This window comes from Callospermophilus lateralis, chromosome 15 (assembly GCF_048772815.1).
Source record: "Callospermophilus lateralis isolate mCalLat2 chromosome 15, mCalLat2.hap1, whole genome shotgun sequence".
NCBI classification, from domain to species: domain Eukaryota; kingdom Metazoa; phylum Chordata; class Mammalia; order Rodentia; family Sciuridae; genus Callospermophilus; species Callospermophilus lateralis.
Genome location: NC_135319.1, coordinates 40,738,831 through 40,760,644, shown reverse-complemented (window position 1 = coordinate 40,760,644; position 21,814 = coordinate 40,738,831). Strand labels below are relative to the sequence as shown.

Below are 21,814 nucleotides of genomic sequence, written 5' to 3'. Positions count from 1 at the left end.
AGAGTTCCAGATCATGTTTATCTAACAAATTTACTGGATTCCTATTATGGATAATATGTTATCCTAGGTCACAGAAATGCAATGATGAGCAAGGTAGACATGTATTTCACTGATGAAATCTTTTTTAAAAAATGTTTTAGTTATAGATGGACACAATACCTTTATTTTGATTTTTATTGATTTTTTTTTTAATGTGGTGCCAAAGATCGAACCTAGTGCCCCACACATGCTAGGAAGTGCTCTACTGCTGAGCTACAACCCTAGCCTCTCACTGATGAAATCTTTTTTTTTTTTTAATATTTATTTTTTAATTTTTCGGCGGACACATCATCATTGTTTGTATGTGGTGCTGAGGATCGAACCCAGGCCGCACGCATGCCAGGTGAGGGCGCTACCGCTTGAGTCACATCTCCAGCCCATGAAATCTTGATAACAGATTTAACAATTTCTACTATGTTCTGTGTCCTCTATTAAAATCTCGAAATAGGGGCTCAGGTTGTAGCTCAATGGTAAAGCACTTGCCTAGCGTATGTGAGACATTGGGTTTTATCCTTAGTACCACATAAAATAAATAAAACTGGGAGCAATGGAACACACCTGTAATCCCAGCAGCTAGGGAGGCTGAGATAGGAGGATCTCAAGTTCATAGCTAGCCTCAGCAAAAGCAAGGTGCTAAGAAAGTCAGTGAGATCCTAAATAAAATACAAAATAGGGCTGGGGATGTGGCTCAGTGGTTGAGTGTCCCTGAGTTCAATCCCTGGTACCCAAAATAAACAAACAAATAAAATAAAGAGACTGTGTCCATCTACAACTAAAAATAAAATTAAAAAGATTTGGCATATAGTTAGACTTGGTAGTGCATGCCTGTAATCCCAGCTTGGGAGACTGAGTCAGAAGGACTGAAAGTTTGAGGCCAGCCTCAGCAATTTAGCAAAAACCTATCTTAAAAAAAAAATAAATAGGATGGGGATGTAGTCAGGTGGTAAAGCACTCCTGGGTTCAATACCTAGTACTAGAAAAAGAAAGAAAAGAAAAAGAAGAAAACGATCTTGAAATATTAAAATCATGAGTAGAGCCTCTTTCCTCAGAGAGGTCACAGGTATTTCAATACATAGAGTGTGATTCAAAGAAACAGGTCTTATAAATTCCTGTTGAAATTTAGCATTGTGAAGATGAACAGATTCATTTATTCAGTTAATCAGTCAAAATGGACTTGAAGTGTTCTTTGAAAATGTTATCCTGCTAGACACTGGAGGTAATAAACAAAAGTACATATGCTATAGATCCCTCCCTTAGAAAGACTACAATATAAACAAGAAACAATTGTTAAATTCACAAAAAATTAATGGATGTTTAGTAAATATGTGTCAATTATTTGTTTGTGTGTGTGTGTGTGTGCGCGAGACACTAGGAATTGAAACCAGAGGAGCTCTATCATTGAGCTTAATTCCAGCCCTTTTTTATTTTGGGACAAGGTCTTGCTAGTTTGCTGAGGATCTTGTTAAACTGCCTAGGTTGGTCTTGAATTTGCAATCCTCCTGCCTCAGCCTCCCAATTTACAGATGTGTGCCACTGTGCCCAGCATGTTCACAGTCTTCCCTAAGGTCTTCTTAATTATCTTTTTCCCTAGAAATATGTATATTTATTTATTTTTGGTACCAGGGATTGAACTCAGGGGTACTCCACCACTGAGCTACATCCCAGCCCTATTTTGTATTTTATTTAGAGACAGGGTCTCACTGAGTTGCTTAGTGCCTTGCCTTTGCTGAGGCTGGCTTTGAACTCATGATCCTCCTATCTCAGCCTCTGGAGCCACCAGGATTACAAGCAAGCACCACTGCGCCTGGCTCTAGAAATATTTTTGAAAGATTTTTACAAACTAAATAAAGTTTGCTAATAATTTATTTCTCATATTTTAGTAATTAAAAATAAAAAATGGGGTGTTGGAGTTGTGGCTCAGTGGTAGAGTGCTCGCCTAGCACGTGTGAGGCCCTGGCTTTGATTCTCAGCACAACAGAAAAATAAATAAATAAAACAAAGGTATAAAAAAATAAAAAATAAAATTTTCCAGCTAGAACTTCTGACAAACATAAAACAACTTGTATTCATTTATTCTTAGGAATACATATCTAAAAAGATCTAAGTTCCTTACCTTCAGCTAGCAATCCAGTGATGGAGAATATAGGCAACTGATTATGCTGCAATGTGGCAAGCGCTATAGCAGAGGATGGCACCAAAGAGGAGGGTGTTTTATAATTGGCACAGATAGGGCAAGTCTTCAAAAAGGAAGGACTGCTTAAGTGAGTATTGAAAAATGAGAATCTTACTAGGTTGAAGAGACAATATGAACATGTAAGGCAATGGGGTGAGTATTGGGGGTGTATACCTACAACCCCAGCAACTTGGGAAGCTGAGGCAGGAAGATTCTAAATTCAAGGCCAGCCTTAGCAACTTCAAGGGATGTGGTTGCTGGGGCTATAGCTCATTGGTAGAGCACTTCTGGGTTCAATCCCTAGTAACTTCTCCCAAAGATATTTTTTAAAAATGTAGGGAGATGAGAAAGAGTGTACTTGATAATTCATAAAACCCGGATAATTTGTGATTTGGGGAATGTGGTCAGGGATAAGGTTGTAGAGGAGGATAAAGACTTGATTATGAAGGACTTTGAATGCTGATGATAAAGATTTTAAAGAACTATGATCAAATCAGCATTTAAGAAAGATCCACCTCAGTGACTGGGAGGTGAACCCAAGAGTCAAGACTATAGGTAGTTCATGGGCTGGGGCAGAAATTCAGGGTTGAATTAATGACAACCTGAACTGAGACCATGGCAGGAGAGATGAGGGTTGAAATAATTAAAATCCAAAAGCAAAAGCATACATTGTCTTCATATATTATTGATATAAACAAAAAGTTGTTTATTAATTTAAAGGATCTAAGTATGCAAGTGCAGTAGACAATATGGAAGCTCTATGCAATATTTTGAGATTTTCCTTTATACCCACCTGAACATTTTGTTATTCTATGGAGATAGAGGAATTGAAAAACCTAGAGAAAGCATTCTAGGATTTCAAAGTACAGATGATGACTATCAAGATAACAAGACATTTGGAAAGAGTAGTTGGGAAGAGATCCTGAGTAAAAATGAAAACCCCAAGATTCACTGAGTAAAATTATTTTGACCTCTATATGTGTTCAATACAGTTTGGAGTAAACTTGGTATATACTATACAATATTCTTGAAAAAATACTAGAATAATGTTCAATGTTATGTTAGCAGTATGCATCTCTTGGTGGTATTTTTATTGTTATTTTCTTCTTTATACTTTATTAAATTGCTATAAGCATTAATATCTTTCAATAAAAGCTATTTTAATGTTTGAAAATGGGAATTCCCTGAACTAAGAAAATTTAAATTTAAAACAGAAGAATTTTATACCAAAAAAGAGAAACCATTTTATCCAGTTTATTGGTAACTGAGTGAGAAAAGGATGATAGGATGTTTCACACTTACTATAGATTAATTTCAGTATATAATTAAATTATCTGACTTGCAATACTTTTAAAAAATGCTTCAAACTAAGAATAATTCTAACAGGTACAATTCCACAAGATTTTAAAAAATATATAGTTTTTAGACATTGATGGACCTGTATTTTATATGTGGCGCTGAGAATCGAACACAATGCCTTAACACATGCTAGGTAGTTAAGGACTCTACCAGTGAGCACAACCCCAGCCCAACCATAGGACTTTTATTTTATTGTCAACACCTGTCAGACTTGTGGATGGAAGCAATTTGAAAGTTATTGTTTAGAATTTAGCTTGCTGGGTAATACTTTCTTTTAAAGGTTGAACAAATGAAGTTGTGTGTTGTTAAGAGGAAACTGTACACGATTCTTCAATTTACTTCTTTTTTTTTAAGAGAGAGTGAGAGAGGAGAGAGAGAGAGAGAGAGAGAGAGAGAGAGAGAGAGAGAGAGAGAGAGATATGAGAGAATTTTAATATTTATTTTTTAGTTATCGGCGGACACAACATCTTTGTTTGTATGTGGTGCTGAGGATCGAACCGGGGCCACACGCATGCCAGGCGAGCACGCTACTGCTTGAGCCACATCCCCAGCCCCTCAATTTACTTCTTAAGATTCCATGTTTACAAAGAGTAGTGTTTCTTGTTTGGCTTCATATATATTTACATATATATACATATTTTAAAAACATCTTGGATTATGTAGTGTTTTTCCTGGGCAAACATTTCTGTCATTTTTCATATGGTTAAACTGTATTTAGTCAACATGGAGGTGGCAACTATAATTTATCTTCTAAGAACATTCTGTCCTTCTAGTGACTACTGCTCAATTGTTCCTTCAGGCTATCAGATCTTACAGCAAGATTATAAGAACACATTTTAAAAACTCTAATAAAAACTGTCCATAAAAATGTCAGTGCTTTAATTATTTCTGGATACCAGTTATTAGGACAGAAAAAGCACAAGTAACAGTAAACATATTTTTCCAAAAAAAGCATAAGTAACAGTAAACATTTTTTTAAAAATTGCATTTAATATGCATAAAAATATCTGTATGCTAAAGGCAACTAACAGTTGACTCTATAAACATAGAATGTATAGTTAACAAGAAAAATTCTGGGGGATGGGGCTAAAAAGTTTTTCTATTTCTTTGCTTTTATGGTCCTTTGTTTTGCTTTCATAAAATTTTCAATGCTTAACTAAGAATTTGAATGTGTCAATTCTATTTATAAAAAAGTGATGATCAAATAAGATGCTTAGCAAGGCTGTTTCCTTTATAACATTATTTTGAAAGTTATTAATAAAGGATTCAATAGATGAAGGTATTCATGCTCTGGCTAATTTCTGTTAAAAAAAAAAATAAGCAACACTGGGGCTGGGGATGTGGCTCAGTGGTAAAGCATTTGCCTGGCATGCAGGAGTGCCTGGGTTCCATCCCCAACACTGGAGAAAAGAAAAAAAGCAATATTGTTAATTTTACAAAGACGTGTAGTTACAATTAATTTCATTCCTGATCCTATTTGATGGCAGGGAGGCATGCCATTTAAAAAATATACATTAAAAATAAAGGGAGCTGGGGGATGGGGATGTGGCTCAATCGGTAGCGCCCTCACCTGGCATGCGCAGGGTGCTGGGTTGGATCCTCAGCACCACATAAAAATAAAAATGTTGTGTCCACTGAAAACTAAAAAAATAATAATAATAAAAAAAATAAAATAAAGGGAGCTGGGAATTTAGCTTTGTGGTGGAATGCTTGCCTAGCTTTCAAGGGGCTTTGGGTTTGATCCTCAGCACTTGGAAAAAAAGGAAGAATAAAAAATGAAAATATACACAAACAATCTTCTCAGACTGTATATATCTGACAGCTAATTAGAACTTTCCCGCTTCAACTATCTTTTTGGTTCTGGGGTTTGATCCCAGGGCACATACACATAATCACTGAGCTATACTTCCACCAGCCTCCAACTTCAAATATCTTTTTTGAAAGGTCTCATGACTTTTATGAAAGTGTGACTGATTAGCTCTAAAATTTGAGATTCCTCCTTATTATTGCCATCTTAATTTTTTATAAAGAAAACACATTTAAAAGATTCACAGTAGGCGCAATGGTGCATGCTTGTCGTCCCAGTGTCTCAACTGGTTGAGGCAGGAGGATTGCCAGTTTGAGGCCAACCTCAGCAATTTAATGAGCCCCTGTCTCAAAATGCAAAAGGCAGGGGCTGTAACTCAGTGGTAAAGTGCCCCTGGATTCAATATCAAATACCCAAATAAATAAATGGATTCATATAAGTATGGATCTCACACTATTACTTTAGTAATGCTCAGTATTAATTAGAACTCATAGAATCCTCATCTTATGATTACTGTGAGATAGTTAATTTGAAAGCACAGTTTTTTCATGCAATTTTATTCTTTACTGATATCAAAAACAAAGTAGTTTGAGAACATTTTCTGATGAGAAAGAGTAGTAACTAGAGTAATCGCATTACAATTCAAATGCATGAATACATCCCCACATACTGGTCAAGGTCCACATTACATGTGATTTTTCAAGTTTATGTCTGTTTTAATGTCATTTCAATTCCTGTAATTAGAGGATGGAAAACAAACACAAATAATCACAGGGTAATTAAAAAGAGAGCATTTAACATATTTCTAATATTCAAAATCGAAAGATACTATTGTTTTATACTGAGACACTGAGAAGGAAACTGAAGCCAGAAAATAAATTTGGAGTGGCAAAGGAGGTTGGGATGATTGTGAGAATGAAAGTTGAGAAGGATTCCTACAGTTAATGCTCAGAATTATTATTCTTTATGTTTAGATTGACATATTTCATAGCATATAATATAATCAATACAATTGTTTTGCTTGCATGTATTAAAATAAAGGTCCATATATTCCATTCTGCTTTCTCATTTATGTGGCAGGAGAGTTATTTCTCCTGTTTCATTTATTCCTGGGACTGGCCCATACCCATCTAACATAACAGTGAAAATATTTTTTTTATTTTTTTGTTGTAGATGGACAGAATGCTTTTATTTAATTTATTTATTTTTATGTGGTGCTTTTGAGGATTGAACCCAGTGCCTCACACATGCTAGGCAAGAACTCTGCTACTGAACCCCAGCCCCTAAAAAATTTTTTTATTGATAAAATTCAGAAGAAAGAAAGAAACTGCTATGGGAAGAATTATATCCCCCATAGAACTCATATGCTAAAATCCTATCCCCCAGTACTTTGGAAGGTGACTATAGTTGGAGATAGATCATTTAAAGAGGCAATTAAGGCAAAATGAGGTCACAAGAATAGGTCATAATCCAATATGACTGAAGTCTTTATAAGGAAAAAGACAAGGTTAGGACACAGAGAACACACAGACAAAAGGAAGACCTCTTGAACACACAGTGAGGAGGTGGCCATTTACAAGCCTAGGGTAGAGACCTTTAGAAAAAAATCAAACCGACTAACACCTTGATCTTGGACTTCTGGCCTCCAGAACCCTGAGGAAATAAGTCCCTTTATTTAAGCTGCCCCTCTGTGGTATTTTGTTATGGCTGCCATAGCAAATTAACACAGAAACACACTGTTGATTTTTTTAAACTTAAAGACAAAACAGAACATTTGGCTAGGCACAGTAGCATATGTAATTCTGGTAATTCCGGTAATTCCACAGACTGAAACAGGAGTATTGTAAGTTTGAGACCAGTAGGACAATTTAGCAAGACCCTGTCTCAAAATTAAAAATTAAAGGAATGGTGTGTGTGTGTGTGGTTCGGTGGTAGAAGGTCCCTAGGTTCAATCCCCAGTACCAGAAAATAACAACAACAACAAAAAAAACCAAAACACTTGATTTTTCCTGGTCAAAACTTATCTGTAAATATCACTACTATTCATCAATTGCACAAGTCAAAAAGTTACCAGTGGCTCTAATCCTGTGTGAGCCACCCATATTACAACCTTGTTGATCCTATCCCCAAAATGTGTTCTGAATCTACCTTCTTCACTTTATTTCCATTATTACCATCTTAGTCTCCACCATTATTATCTCCCATTTGGCTTTTTACAAAAGCCTTCTAAATAACTTCTTCAATTTTTACTCCTCTAATTCAGCAATCCTGTCCTGTTCAGCATCAGAAGTTATCTGTTCTTTTAGCATATACACTAACTACTTCTCTCCCCGCTTGGAATAGAACTCTTGGGCATGCCTACTTGATCCATCCTATTTCCAAGCATATTTAGTATACCTGTGCTTGACCTCCACTAATTTTCTCTCAGTTCCTAGAAAATGTCAAGTTCTTTTCTCCTCAAGGGCTTCATTTGTTCCCCTCACCTACAGGGTTTTCTCATCTCTTCATAGTGCTTGATCCTTCTTTCCTTATTTTCATATTTAATGACAACTCCTCCACTGAGACTTTCACTGTCCATCCTATTTCAAGGATTCACTATTCTTATTTCTACTCTTTTTTTGGTATTACAACTTACAATATACTTTTACTTGCCTACCTGATTGATTTTGTCTGTCTCTACTAGAATTGGAGAGCAGCACAGCTTAAGTGCTCAGTAAAGACTTGTTGAATGAATCTGGTGAAACATTTGCCTTGTGTATGTTTTAGGCTGATGCCATAATGCTAGAAAAAAAGCCAAGAAAAAAGATAACCTTGGAATTTTAAAGACAGGATGAAAAGAAGGAAACTCTCCAGATTAGAGGGACTCATTGAGGGACAAACAAGATATGGCTGAACAATTCCTTAATTCAATAGACCTAAACTTAGATTTAGGTCTATTGATAGATTCCTAAAGCAGGAATGGAAAAAAGTGACTAGAGGCTTTCCAGTTGCACACTCAAGATGGAACCTGTGATGTGACAATTGGTGACAAGTTCTTTTGTATGCTTAACAAATGTCCAAAATTCTAGACTAAAAAGATTATCTACAGGCAGAAGATACATAGATAATGTTGGTCTTCCACTCATCTGAAGAGATTTTCAAAATATATTTACTCCATAGGTCACCAGAAGGTAGGTGAGAGACACCACATTAAGGTTACAGAAAATTAGGAAAATGGAAGAACAGATATGACTTCTTTTTTTAAAAAATGTTTTTTAGTTGTTGATAGACCTTTATTTACTTATTTATATGTGGTGTGAGGCACCCAGTGCCTCACACAGCTAGCAAGTGGTCTACTGCTGAGCTACAACTTCAGTCCCCAGATATGACTTCTTGAAAAAGGATTGTAGTGGGTTGAATAGTGTTCCTCTCCAAATTCATGTCCACTTGGAAATTCAAATTATGACCTTATTTTGAAATGCTTTTGCAGATTTTTTCTTTGCAAATTATGGCTTTAAAGATAAAATTAAGTTATAGATCTAAATTAGGCAGACCCTAAATCCAAAGACTGGTGTCCTTATAAGGGAAAGGAGAGGCAGATCATAGAAACACAGGGAAGAAGCCTGTATGAAACTGGAAGTTGTAGTTATACTGCCACAAGCCAAAGGATGCCATAGCCATCAAAACCTAGAAGGATCAAGGAAAGATTTTTTTTTCTAAAACCCTTGGAGGGCATATGGAATCACCGACATCTTGATTTTCAACATTTGGACTTAAGAACTGTGAGAAATATTTCTATTGTTATAAGTCACCCAATTTGTGAGAGCAGCCCTAGGAAGTTAAACACAAAAATCAAAAGAAAATCAAGGAGTAATTTAATTTTTGTGCCATTTATTTGTTCCATTCCTTCAGTGGTACAAATAAACCCAAATTTGCAATCTTAGATACTTAGCCCTAAAATGTTTGCCATTTCTCAAACTATGTTTATCAAAACAGAAACTTCTAATCCACTCTAGGGGACCAAATAATTTGGTATGTAATTGATAAAATGCGGATCCTCCAAGCATTAATATTTTAAAAGTTTCATAAAAAATGAATAGCTTGACTTAAACCATATATAAACATGGATATATATTTTGCAGATGAAAGGAATATTTGATTAGCTAAAATTCCTACATTGAATTTTAGGTGAATATAATAATTATGTACTTCTACATTTTGAACCTATTTTGTTTTGGAAGCAAATAATATTTCTCTTACCAATGACATTTCATTTTATATCCAGGACTGAACCCAGTGGACTGAACTCACTTTTTCACTAAGCTACATCCCCATTTTTTACATTTTTATTCTTTATTTTGAGACAGAATTTAAGTTGCTGAGGGTCTTCCTAAACTGTTGAGGTTGGCCTCTAACTTAAATCTTCCTGCCTCAGTTTCCTGAGTATCTGGGATTACAGGACATTGTGCCTGGTTATCATTGCCATTTTAAAACCATAAGATTAATATTGTTTATAGAAATTTGGAAAATAGAGAAAAAATCTGCTCCAATCTCCAATGTAATGATTTCTACTATTTTAGCACATTTCTTTTTCTTTCTTTTTTTTTTTTTTTTTGTGGTATTGGGGATTGGATTGAGGAGTATTCTATCACTGATACACCCCGAGTCACTTTTTTTTTTTTGGTATTGGGGATTGAACCCAGGAGCATTTTACCTTTGAGACAGGATCTTTCTAAATTGCTTAGGGCCTCATTAAATTGCTGATGCTGGCCATGAATTTACAATCTTCCAGTCTCAGCCACCAGTCATGGGGTTACATGCGCATCACCAGCTCAGCCCTAGACCTGCCCTTGTACTCCCCTGCAGGCCTCAGTTTTTTTGTTTTTTACCAGTCTTTAAATTGCCAGGTTGTCTTTAAATTTGCAATCCTCCTGTCTCAGCCCTCCAAGTGGTTGAGATTAAAGGCATATGCCACTGTGGCTGGGTTCTTTTGCATTTTTTTAAAAAACATGGCTACAAGTAGGACATATAATTTTGTAGCCTCATTAAAAAATTGAATCATATACATTTTGTATTTGTATTTAAAATCACAATTTTATCAACCACATATCAAAATTTGCTTATGCAGTTCTCTAATATTGTAATTCAGGTTGCTTTTCATTTTTGCTATTTGAAATAATGCTACAATAAAAATCTTATTCATATTTTTGTTTGCTGCCTTTTTGTTTTTATCTCTCCTAATAGAATTGAGAGGGCGTCATATACTTGATGCTCAATAAAATTTTGTTAAATGCATCTTCTATTTTGTTAGGCTGGAACTCAGAAGTGATATAATACAGGTAAACAGTTTACTTGTGCAATATCTCACAATAAATATTGTTATTATCATGAAAAATATTAAGGAAAAATTTTTGGCTCTTAAAATATATTGTCAAATATATTTATTTATTAAAAGAATTGTGATAATTTACAATGCTGTCAGCACCATTAATTAATTCACTATTTCTCTCTCGTTTTTTTTTTTTTTTTTTGGTTGTTACAGAGAATTGAACCCGGGGGTGCTTTACTACTGAGCCACATCCTCAACCCTTTTTATTTTTTGAGATAAGGTCTCACTAAGTTGTTTAAAGCCCTGTTAAGTACTTAAAGAGGGTCTAGGGCTGAGCAGGTGACGTGCATGTAAATTGCTGAGACTGGCCTTGAATTTATAATCCTCCTGCTTCAGCTTCCTGAGCCACTGGGATAACAGGTGTGGACCACCATGTCTGGCTAATTCAACATTTCTTGAGTACATATTGTAGTCCAGAAACAGTTCAAGATGCTAAAGGACAGAGCCCTGAACAAAATAGACAAAATTCCTGCATTTATGGAATTTTCAGTATAGTGTAGGAGATAAAGTTATACATCTATTTACATAATATATAGAATATAATGTATGGATTAAATGTAATTGCTCATCTATTTCTTATTTATCTATATGTTACAACTAATAAACGTAATGTTGTATAGTTATGTGTTATATAATAAAATGTCATATGACTAAGAAGGAAAATAAAGCAGGATAAGGTAACAGGGAACAAGAAAGTGATTTTCTTGTGCAGGTTGATCAGGGAAGTTTGTGAGTAGAGACCTGAATGAAGTGAGACAAGATATAGCAGGAACAGTATGGGTGGATGGAAAGGAACAAGAACAGTGAGACAAGAATAAATAACTCTTTAAAGGATCTCTCAACCATCTGAACATTATCTTTTTAATTTGAAAATGGTCTGTAAAAAAAATCACTGTACTCATTAAAAAAAAAAAAAAAAAAGAAAGAAAGAAACGAAACTCCTATACTCTTGTTCTAATTTTTTCCCCCTGGTACTATGGAATGCATTTCCCAATATTTTCTTACCACTTCTAGTTTGGGAGAGGCTACTAGTAATGGTAAAAGCTAGCATTTACAAGATTCTTGACATATACAAGGCACTACATGTGATTTTATTATTATTATTGTCTTTTGCACTATTGGGAATTGTACCCAGCTACATTCTATTATGAGTATCCACGGTCCTTTTGATTTTTTGAGACAAGGTTTCACTAAATTGCCCAGGCTGTCCTCAAACTTGCTATCCTCCTGCCTAAGTTTCCCAAGTAACTAGGATTATAAGTGGGGCCACTGAGCCTATCATTTTATCTTATTAAATTCTCACAACAATCCACTTAGATTCGTACTATTAACATAGGAATTATGACTAAGTAATTTTCTGAAACGCAGAACGTAAGTAAATGTGTTTGGGGAGTTAGAAGGACAGAAGTCTGAAGTGAGCTGTAAGGTTTAGGCTCTGAATCCAGATAAACCAACACTAGCTATAGTCCCAGCTATTCTGGAGGTGGAGGCTGGACAATCTCAAGTTTGAAACCTGACTGGGTAACACAGGCAATACTGAGACTGAAAAAAAAAAAAAAAACCAGTCCCACAAGAAAGGAGGCTGTTAAGAATAAAGTATGTTTTGTGGGTAGTCCCTCCATTCCTAATGTTGAAATTACACTTTCTTTGCTAAGCATCTTTTTTATACTTATTTTTGTAACATACTGTTATCAGTTAAATTTGGTTCCTCCACAAGTTTAACCTAACCTCAGGTACCTGTGAGTGTGCCTTTATTGGGAAACAAGGTCTTTGTAGATGCAATTAAGTTATAAGCTCATAATGGATTATATAGGGTGGATCCTATCCAATAGCTGGTATCCTTATAGAAAGAGGGATATTGGGACTCAGAGGCACAGAGGAAACACCAAGAGAAGATGGAGGCAGGATTAAAGCGATGCTTCCACAAATACTGTCAAGAAAACTAGAAGAGGCATGGGAAAACTTTTCTCCCTGAAACTCCAAGAGGGAACCACCCAGCTGTCAATTTTTGTTCTTCTGATCTCCAGAACTGTGAGACAATAAATACTGCTGTTTTAATATACTGATTTGTGGTAATTTGTTATAGCAGCCCCAGGAAACTAACACATATTTAAACATATTCTAATATAGACACTTCATAATTTGAAATATATTTCTCAGTAAAAGATATACAGCCTTGTGGATTCCTTCTAGGATCTCAACATTCACTCTAAAGTCACAAGTCTTGGTAAATCTTAACTTCAAAATGCCTTGTGGCAAGTTCTCCAGTTTTAAAAGCGATTGCAGCCACTCCCCTGGTTATCCTGTTAGAAAGGTCTGTGTATCCTTGAGCATACATCCCTCATTAATCATTTAAACTTGAGAGACAGGGATGACTTGCATGAGATTTTGTTGGTCTTCCTCCTTTCGAGACTGACGATGATCAGATTACCAGTTACCAGGTTTCCTCAACTATTTCCTCCTAAGGATAAAAGAAAGTTGAAAGCGGTATTAATGGTTTCTCAGGAAGAGAGTCTGCCATTTTTCTTGATTATTATCGGCTTACCTTTTCTCCCCCACTCAGGTCTCGCTATGTTGCCCAGACCGATTTCCAACTGGACTCAAAGAATCTTCCTGCCTCAGCCTCCTGAGTGTGGGATTGGCTCTACATATACATATACAAGGCACTTGTACAGGCGCAGGCCACCACATCTGGTTCTGAACAAATCCTTTTTTCTTGCTGTCCACTCCATAGGACCTTTTCATGTTGTGAGTAAACGGACTCGGTTTTGGTAACAAGATGGTGTTAACACTGGCCCGTGAAATCCAGCTTTTTTTGAAGCAGGAACTCTAGCTATATGCCTTATTTACTTTTCTGATTGAGCTCTCCCAGGGAGAACTCAAAAAGTCTGAGCCAACGCTATATCAGGAACCTGAATTGGTGTTGATGATAATTAACGCGATAAGCTTCAGCCATTGCTATCAATATATCTCCCATCTTCAGATTAGCTCTAATTGAGTCTAGACCCGTCCGCCTTTACATAAAATGCAACCCCATCTTGGGGTTGCATCTGATTATTCAAAATCTCCTTAGGGAAGGGGAAAGGCAGAATAAAACAACGAAAATACTAATGTGGAGCAGAAAGACTAAATAAAGAGGTTTCTTTTTTTTTTTTTTTTTTCATAAAATGGCCCTTGTGCACGCAGAGCGTTAATAAAAACACAGACACCTTCTCTTGTCTTCACAAACTCCAGCTTCTGTATTTGGCGCTTCCCATTAGTCAAAGGAACGCAAAGCTGCCCACCGCGCAGGCGCATGTGTACCCTAGAAGGGTTCTGGCGCAGGCGCGCGTGCCGGGAAGTGGGCGGACTCGCGCGCGTGCTCCGCAGTTCACTTCCGGCAGGCCCCTCCCCCTCCCCCGGGTAGCCACCTCCTCCTCCCTTCTCCTCTCTGGCCTCTCCCTCAACTCTCCACCCCTTACGTTCTCCGCCCTGCTCGCTTTCAGTTCTTCCCCTCCCGCTCCATCCGGGTCGCTGACTGCTGTCTCCGGACTGGACAGTGGTGGCGGCTGCTTTTCTCTGAGGAACCTGGTAAAGTTTCACAGGGACCTGACCGGGGAGCAGCGGAGCAGCGGCCCGAAGCCGGAGGAGCCTTGGTGATCGCCGCCACTGGCTGAAGGAGGGTCCCAGGAGCTGGAGACGTGCTTTAGCAGTCGCGCAGCCTCGCTATTTGGGGAGGGGCCGCCCTCGGTCGCCTTGGGCTTTCCCTGCCCTGAGGGGCCGGGTGAGTCGTTGCCCGGGTGGGTTCGGGGGGCGTGTGGTGGCGTTAGGGAGGGGGCAGGCTGGGCTGGGCGGATACAGGCCGGCTAGGCGAAGGGCGCTTTCTCAGCGCTTCCTGGGGGTGAGGGGCGGGGGGTAGGGAAGGGTCGGTGCTCCGTGGCCCTCTGGCTGGAATGTCGCACCTCCCTGGGGAAGACCTCCTTTGGGCTGAGGCCGCCGGGTGCCCAGACTGGTCTACTGGCCTCTGCGTCTGGGAAGCTGCGGTAGTTGACTGGTCGGTCCGCGAGGTTGGGAGTGTGCAGACGATTTCCCTTCCCCGACCCGCGTGAGCTGGTGTAGGTGCCTGTTGAGGGACAGGATGGGAGTAAACTGCTTCTCATTCTCCTACCTGTTGCTGGAGAGAGAACGCTTTTCCCGTATCCCTTTAGGACTTTTAAGAGAAGAGTGGTTAAATCTAGGCGCGCTGAAATCGAGGATATTTTCCTGTCCTCCTCTTAAAACAAACGGGGGGAAAATACTGGAAGACAGTGCAGAACTCTCGGGAACTGTAGAGTTCTGATGCCCCAAAAGAATGAAATCAAACTTCTTTTAATGGATGGGTCATGGAATGGGACACCTTCGGCACTTGCTAGCCATAATGTAGAAAAATTGGTTTTGAAACTTTGAAGTTTTGGTGTAAGAAATGTAGGTGATTACAACAGGAATAATGTAGTAGTACCGGTATTATTTAATAACGTAGTGCATTTGAAAATTTGTGCAGGTTTAGACTGAGTAGACTATTTGTTATTTATTTCTTTGCAAGCGAAGAAATATTCAGTCAATGTACTGGAAAGTTCTACAGATTTCGCCACCAAACTATCAGTGTCCCAGCCCCCATTTCTGTTCTTGAAAAATCAGCAGTCCTGGTGGGGTGATTTTACAATTTTTTTCCCCCGTCTCTAAATAGTTGTCCCAGAGGTATACGTACACATAGACGTGGATTGCCCAGGGAGAATTTTTGAGTCAACTGCCGCTCCTAACACAAAATGTTGAATTTTGGGGAGGTCTTGATATTGAAATTGCGTATTTATTATAATCACATTAGTTTAGTGTTTAATTTGCAGTGAGGTTGGAATGTTAGTATTTTGACTAAGATCTCTGGAGGTGATTGTTTTAAAGTTAGGACTTAATAGAATTTTTTGTATGGCCTATTAGTATGAATAACTGAAAGTCATTTAAATTATTGGAAACTTAAATTTTTCCATTATTGGTTTTATTTCTTTTACAGAAAAGAACTTCAGTTTTCTGTTGATGTGGAGGTAGGTGTTGTATTATTTAATTATGCTATGATTTGAGGGAGATTGCAAGGTTATGCTTCTGCAGTTGGCTGTATACTTGACTTTGGAGGGGCATTAGAAAAACATCTTATTTCCTGCTCTTATTGAAATTATTTAAAGTAAAAACAAATAACTGATTAATTTCATCCACAGTTATTTTCATAAGTTTAATCTATCACAAGACAACAGAAAGCCAAAACTGGTTAGTGTTTTAAATTTTGCAAAGAGTTATAGAAAGTGACGAATTTTCCCAAAGCATTTTTGTATGGAGCATTTAAAAGTAAAACAACTAATTGGTTTTAGAAGCTAAATGATACTTATGTAGCATAGTTTAAAATGTTTAGTGTTTACTGTATAGTGATTATTGTAGCCTATCACTTGATCAAAGAGCAGTTATATATCTTGTTTCCTTTTGAAGTCATGTTAACTTTTTTCTGTCTCCTCAGACATAGGGTACCTCCAACTTCCCAGTGTTTCAGAAGTGAGTTTTGTATTGAAACTGGAAGACCAAAATAATTACAAGCATGTTGTGCTGGGGAAATGCATCCTTTGGACAACTAGGTTTGGGTGGAATCGATGAAGAAATTGTATTAGAGCCCAGAAAAAGTGACTTTTTTGTAAATAAAAAAGTCCGGGATGTAGGATGTGGACTCAGACATACTGTATTTGTTCTGGATGATGGAACTGTGTATACGTGTGGATGTAATGATCTAGGACAACTAGGCCATGAAAAATCCAGAAAAAAACCAGGTAAGTGGAAACATTTTCTTTTGTTATTTCTAATAATTATTTTTAAGTTTGAAGTATTGTATTTCTGTAGTCTTAAATCTATATTCTTTATCAAACTTTAAAAGCAAAGCAGGAGTTAATTATATCCTTAATATTTGCTTGCTTCTTTTGGTTTCTTTTTTTACTGTTATTATAAACCCTTATAGTATGGTGTGTAAAAAGTGAAATAGAGAAAACCAGCCTGCAGTGTATATACATCTTCTTTGGTATAAAGGAATATAGAACTCTTTAATAAGCTCAGTCACCCTTAACAGATTTTAATTTTGTAATTTATTTTGATGTTTTTGTATATCTGGGGGGGAACCCCATAAGATAATTTTATTTGGTTTAATCAGAAATATCATTTTTACTACCATAATTAGCTACTTTCAAGTATCAATGCTGTCTATGATGGTTTCATGAATATGAGGTATTCTGAGTTTTCAGTAGCTGATCAAGCAGAATTTAAAATAATTTTTTTAAGAAAATGAGAAATTTGAGGAATTTGGTAACATTTCATGTTCTGTTTTGCTGGATATCTTAAATATTTCTATATTTAGGAATATTACTATGTTTAACTTTTGATTATAACAAAAATTAGTATCTTAAGGTGGTAAATATGGGTAAGAATGCAACTATATTGACTTGGTTTCTTTAGACTTTAGCAGTAATGACACTTAAGTATTTTCTATTTTCTATCGCAGTTATTTTTTATAAGTTCATTTTTAAGTGGTTTCTGTTGTTAGTTACTTTTGAGAGTTAATACAGATATAATATATTCAGGCACCTTTCAGCTTTCATATCATCTCAACACCATGCCAAACTTCAATCTTCCGATAATGAAAATTGTAAATAATGTAGTTTTTTATCCTTTGTTGTGAGGGTCTTAATCTCTCTTGTCTCTTCTGCTTTAATTTGTAATTTAGTTTTAATGAATGATAATGGTACTTAATGTAGTTGGTTTAATTATTGTAGAACTCAAGGTAAATGGCAAGTTCCTTGTATCTCACTAAGAATATTTCATGGAATCTTACCAGATTTTCATAATTTCAGGCATTGAGATGTCACTTGGTAGAAATGAATGAATGGTACGGCTTTGATTTTTATCTGTGCCGTAGAGGCAAATGGGCCCTTTACTTTTTTTGTTTAGCTTTGGAAATTTTCATGGTATTGGGGCGTCTGCTCTTCTTTATATTTACCATGCTCCATAGAAATAACTGAACTTTGTATATCTATAATTTCGGAAAGGGTGAGGGCAAGTAGAAAATACAAAGCCAGCACATAAAAATTGTCAATACAGTTACTGCAGTTTTCTAAGATTAAGAAGATTTAATGTTATTAAACACTTGTTCTGTGTCCAGGACAAGGGTAGACACTGTATGCATAGCATGATGATAATGCCTGAAATAGCTTCTAATTTTATAGGTGAGATTCTGAGAAACTTAACTAGCCACTTCTTTGTGGTTTTATTGACATTGTGTTGATTGCATCGTGACATCTATATCATCCTATACTTTCATCCTGAAGAATTATGTGATAATACGAAGTTAGGAGTGTGGATTTCCTTAACTTAGGAAACCTCTTTAGGATTACCTCATTGTTGTCCAGGGTATGTACCACAGTCTGGAATAGAAACATGATAAAATGAGCTTTTTTTTTTCAGAAATTGAGCCTGGGTTGGGAGTTAAAAGCAAACATAAATGAAACAATTGGATAGAATTAAAATTTTAAATGATGTGCTGAATACTTTCAGTTCAGGAAATTTAAATGATGAGAAATGTCACTGTGGGATAGAATTAAAATAAGAGTTCAGGGAGAAAATGAGGGCTTAAGTTTAATATTGTCAACAATAGCTGAAAAATAAGTCTGGTATGGTAGTGCATGTGCATGCCTATAATCTCAGTGGCTGGGGGAGGGAGGCATGAGGAACAAAAGTTTGAGGCCAGCCTCAGCAAGAGGCCCTAAGCAACTTGGCGAGACCCTGTCTTAAAGTAAAAAAATAAAAAGGTTGGGGATGTGGCTCAGGGGTTAAGCACCCCTAGATTCAATCCTGGGCACATCCCACCCCCGAAAAAAATAAAAGTCTGGAGCTGAAATTGCTTAGTTTTATACAGGGAGGATTCTGATCCTGAAGAAAGTCTTTTATTATTAGAAGTCCTGGTTCAGTGATGATATATTGAAGTATTCCTAGGGTTCAGAGGTAGGAAAAAGTGAAAGTTCAAGGACAGTTGATTGTGATAGGGATTTCATTTTTTAACCTCAGTCTTGGTTTAAGCTGCTTTAGTAGTAAATTACGTGTTTGAAATAATTCCTAAATTCTGTAAATGTGCCCCTTTCCTAATCCTTTTTTAAATTTATGAGTTCGAGGAATGGATTAGAAGATAAAAAGTTGTTGGATCTTACTGGATTTTAAAGTCTTCTAGTAATTGAACCAGTCTGGTTGTATTTCTAGGATCATGTAGTAAGTAAGCATGGTTCATTTCATCAGAGCTTTAAATTTGTCAGAGAAATCAGAAAGAATGGAACTAAGAATTATTTCTAACATAGTTTGACTTTATAAACGTATCCTGTAACTAATAAGGAGTGAAAGAGAAAGAGTAAACCTCATTAATGATAAGTTATTCTTGAGTCACAATAATTTACTAGAGTACTTGGCTTTGTAGTTTAGTAAGTAGATTTGGCCTGTGGTCTGTTAGGAGAGTGTTTCCATTCTGGACATTTTCTGATCCACATAGAAAAGTTTTTTTTTTTTTTTTTGTTTTTTTTTGAGAGAGAGAGAAATTTTAATATTTATTTCTTAGTTTTCGGCGGACATAACATCTTTGTTTGTATGTGATGCTGAGGATCGAACCTGGGCCGCACGCATGCTAGGCGAGCTCGCTACCACTTGAGCCACATCCCCAGCCCACATAGAAAAGTTTAACTGATTTATTATACTAAGAATGTAGATTAAGTTCACATTCACCTCATTTCTCTTGTACGTGTATTCCCCTTGCTATGACTACTAGCTTTTTCTGAATTACATCCAGAGAGAGACTTTCTGTTTCATTTACATGTATTTTTCCTGTGTAAGAACTTTTTTGGGGGAGGTGGGGAGTGTTAGGGCCTATATTCAGAACTTTCTAATTAATCTTTTTAAGCTAGTGTCTCAATTTCCTTTTCCTTTTTAATTTTTTTTTGTACTGTCTAAAATTCTTCTTTTTTTTTTGTACTGGGAGTTGAACCTAGGGACACTCTACCACTGAGCTATATCCTCATTTTATTTTTTATTTTGAGACAGAGTCTTCTAAGGTGTTGAGAATCTACTAGATGCCAAAGTTGCCCTCGAATTTGTGATCCTTTTATCTCAGGTTCCCAAGTCTCTGGGATTACATGCATGAGCCACTGTGCATCTTGGTTTCTTAATCTTTTTCTTTTGGTACTGGGGATTGAACACTGGTACTTTACCACTGAGCTACATTCCTAGCCCTTTTTATTTTTATTTTGTGATGGATCTTACTAAGTTGCCCAGGCTGGCCTCAAACTTAACAATCTTTCTGCCATTCTCCTGCCTCAGTCTCCCAAATCCCTGTGATTGTAGGTGTGTGCCACCATGCCCTGCTGTGCCCCTCAATTTCTTAATTCATAACAAGTAAAAAATCTAACTTTCAGCAAGACATATAAGTCCATTTAAATGAATTGTTTTTTTACTTTCTTCCAAATTCACTTCTGAAAATTTTAAGATAACTTGTAGGAAGTATACTTTTCTTAACAAGTTTCTTTATGGAGTATATATCCAGTCATAGCTATAACTTGGTGACCATGGTCCTAAATGTTTCGTACACCTATTTCCATTTATTTCATTTTAGAAGTGATATTAAACTTTTATGACCATAATTTGTAAATGCTGTGTCATAATTCTATTTCAGTAGCTTTTTGTGCTTTGCAGAGTTCTTTCAGATGGTTTATCTCATTTAATCCTCTCAATAGTCTTTTAGGTAGTGCAAGTGTTGTGTTGCTCATTTTACAGAGAGGAAACTGAAGTTAAAAGAAGTTGAGACTAAAAACAGGGTTACTAGACTAGCAGACATTAAGACACCACTCTAAATCCTGTAGTTTTACTTTTATCCACAAAGATTTTACCCTGCCATAGTGAAACGGTAGAATATTTGTTCACCTAGGAAGAAAATAGTTGTCATTGGTATTTTAAAGTAATTCTGAAGGTAGGAAAAAAAATTTTTTAATTACTATTTTGTAACTAAGGTTATACAATTAAGACACCATGTTCTATTACCCCTTGTTGCATAAATTCAAGTCATTTTAAGAACCACATAAGATTGAGAGTTGTTTTCAAGATGTAATATCGTGCCATCACAAACTAAAAATCCAAGTATGTATAGTTTATTCTTGGATGGAAGACTAACTTGATTAGCAAAGCCAGTAGTAGGTAAAGTTTTGAATAATGTGATAAAATTAATTATAGTTTATACTTAGCATTTATAGAAGATAAAAAGATAATGAACATTGATTCTGTTTCCTGTATTACTGTAACAGTAATTTCTGTTGATCAGTCCAGTAATTAAATCTCACAGCAGTAATAACTTACTTTCTGCCTTTATTTTCTGTTCTGTTCTTTCTATTCACAAAATAAAAATCTGCAAATCAACTGTTCTATAAAATACAGTTGAAATTTAAAAAGTATAAGCATGGGAAATTATTTACTGGAGAGTGGGTTAAAAAATATCAAATATTTCTTACTGAACCAAAGAAATTCATTATGTTTTATAACTTACAAATTTCACAATATCTTCTAAGGAAGAGAAAGATGTAGGTGATATGATGACTTGAAAAAAAGTAATTACTGGGGTCAGGACTGCAAGCTTGCTTTGGACACTTGAGAAACATTAGTAGGCAAGAATCTGTCAAGTGTAGGGAAAAGAAAAACCCATAATGCAAACAGATACTACTGTTAGAGAGATGTATAATAATACTTTACTTTGTGTAGGACCCTACATCTGAGGAATATCAAGAGCATTACACAATAATTCATGGTTCCTTTCAAAATGCTTGTGACACAGTTTGCAAGAATTATCCTCATCTTAGGGGATAAATTTACGGAGAAATGGCAGCACAAGTTGGTAAGTAACTTGTCGAATAGCAGGTGACTGGTGAACAGCTGTAAATTGAGTCTGAAAGTTAAACCTACCAGTCCTCCTACCTTATTCTAAATTATACTTATGTTTAGA

General features: G+C 36.3%; 1 protein-coding gene across 5 annotated transcripts in view; it reads left to right on the top strand.

Moving 5' to 3' along the window:
* Positions 1–14,265: 14,265 nt before the first annotated feature.
* Herc4 (HECT and RLD domain containing E3 ubiquitin protein ligase 4) overlaps positions 14,266–21,814 on the top strand; it is a 183,922-nt gene continuing 176,373 nt past the window's right edge. For 4 of the 5 annotated variants that reach the window (XM_076834176.1, XM_076834174.1, XM_076834172.1 and 1 more), the window contains exons 1-3: positions 14,266–14,525; positions 15,773–15,803; positions 16,268–16,571. In XM_076834176.1, coding sequence (XP_076690291.1) covers positions 16,346–16,571 — 226 coding nt within the window. In that variant the 5' untranslated portion in view covers positions 14,266–14,525; positions 15,773–15,803; positions 16,268–16,345. The remainder of the gene's footprint in view (positions 14,526–15,772; positions 15,804–16,267; positions 16,572–21,814) is intronic. The other variant, XM_076834173.1, reaches the window with a different exon arrangement.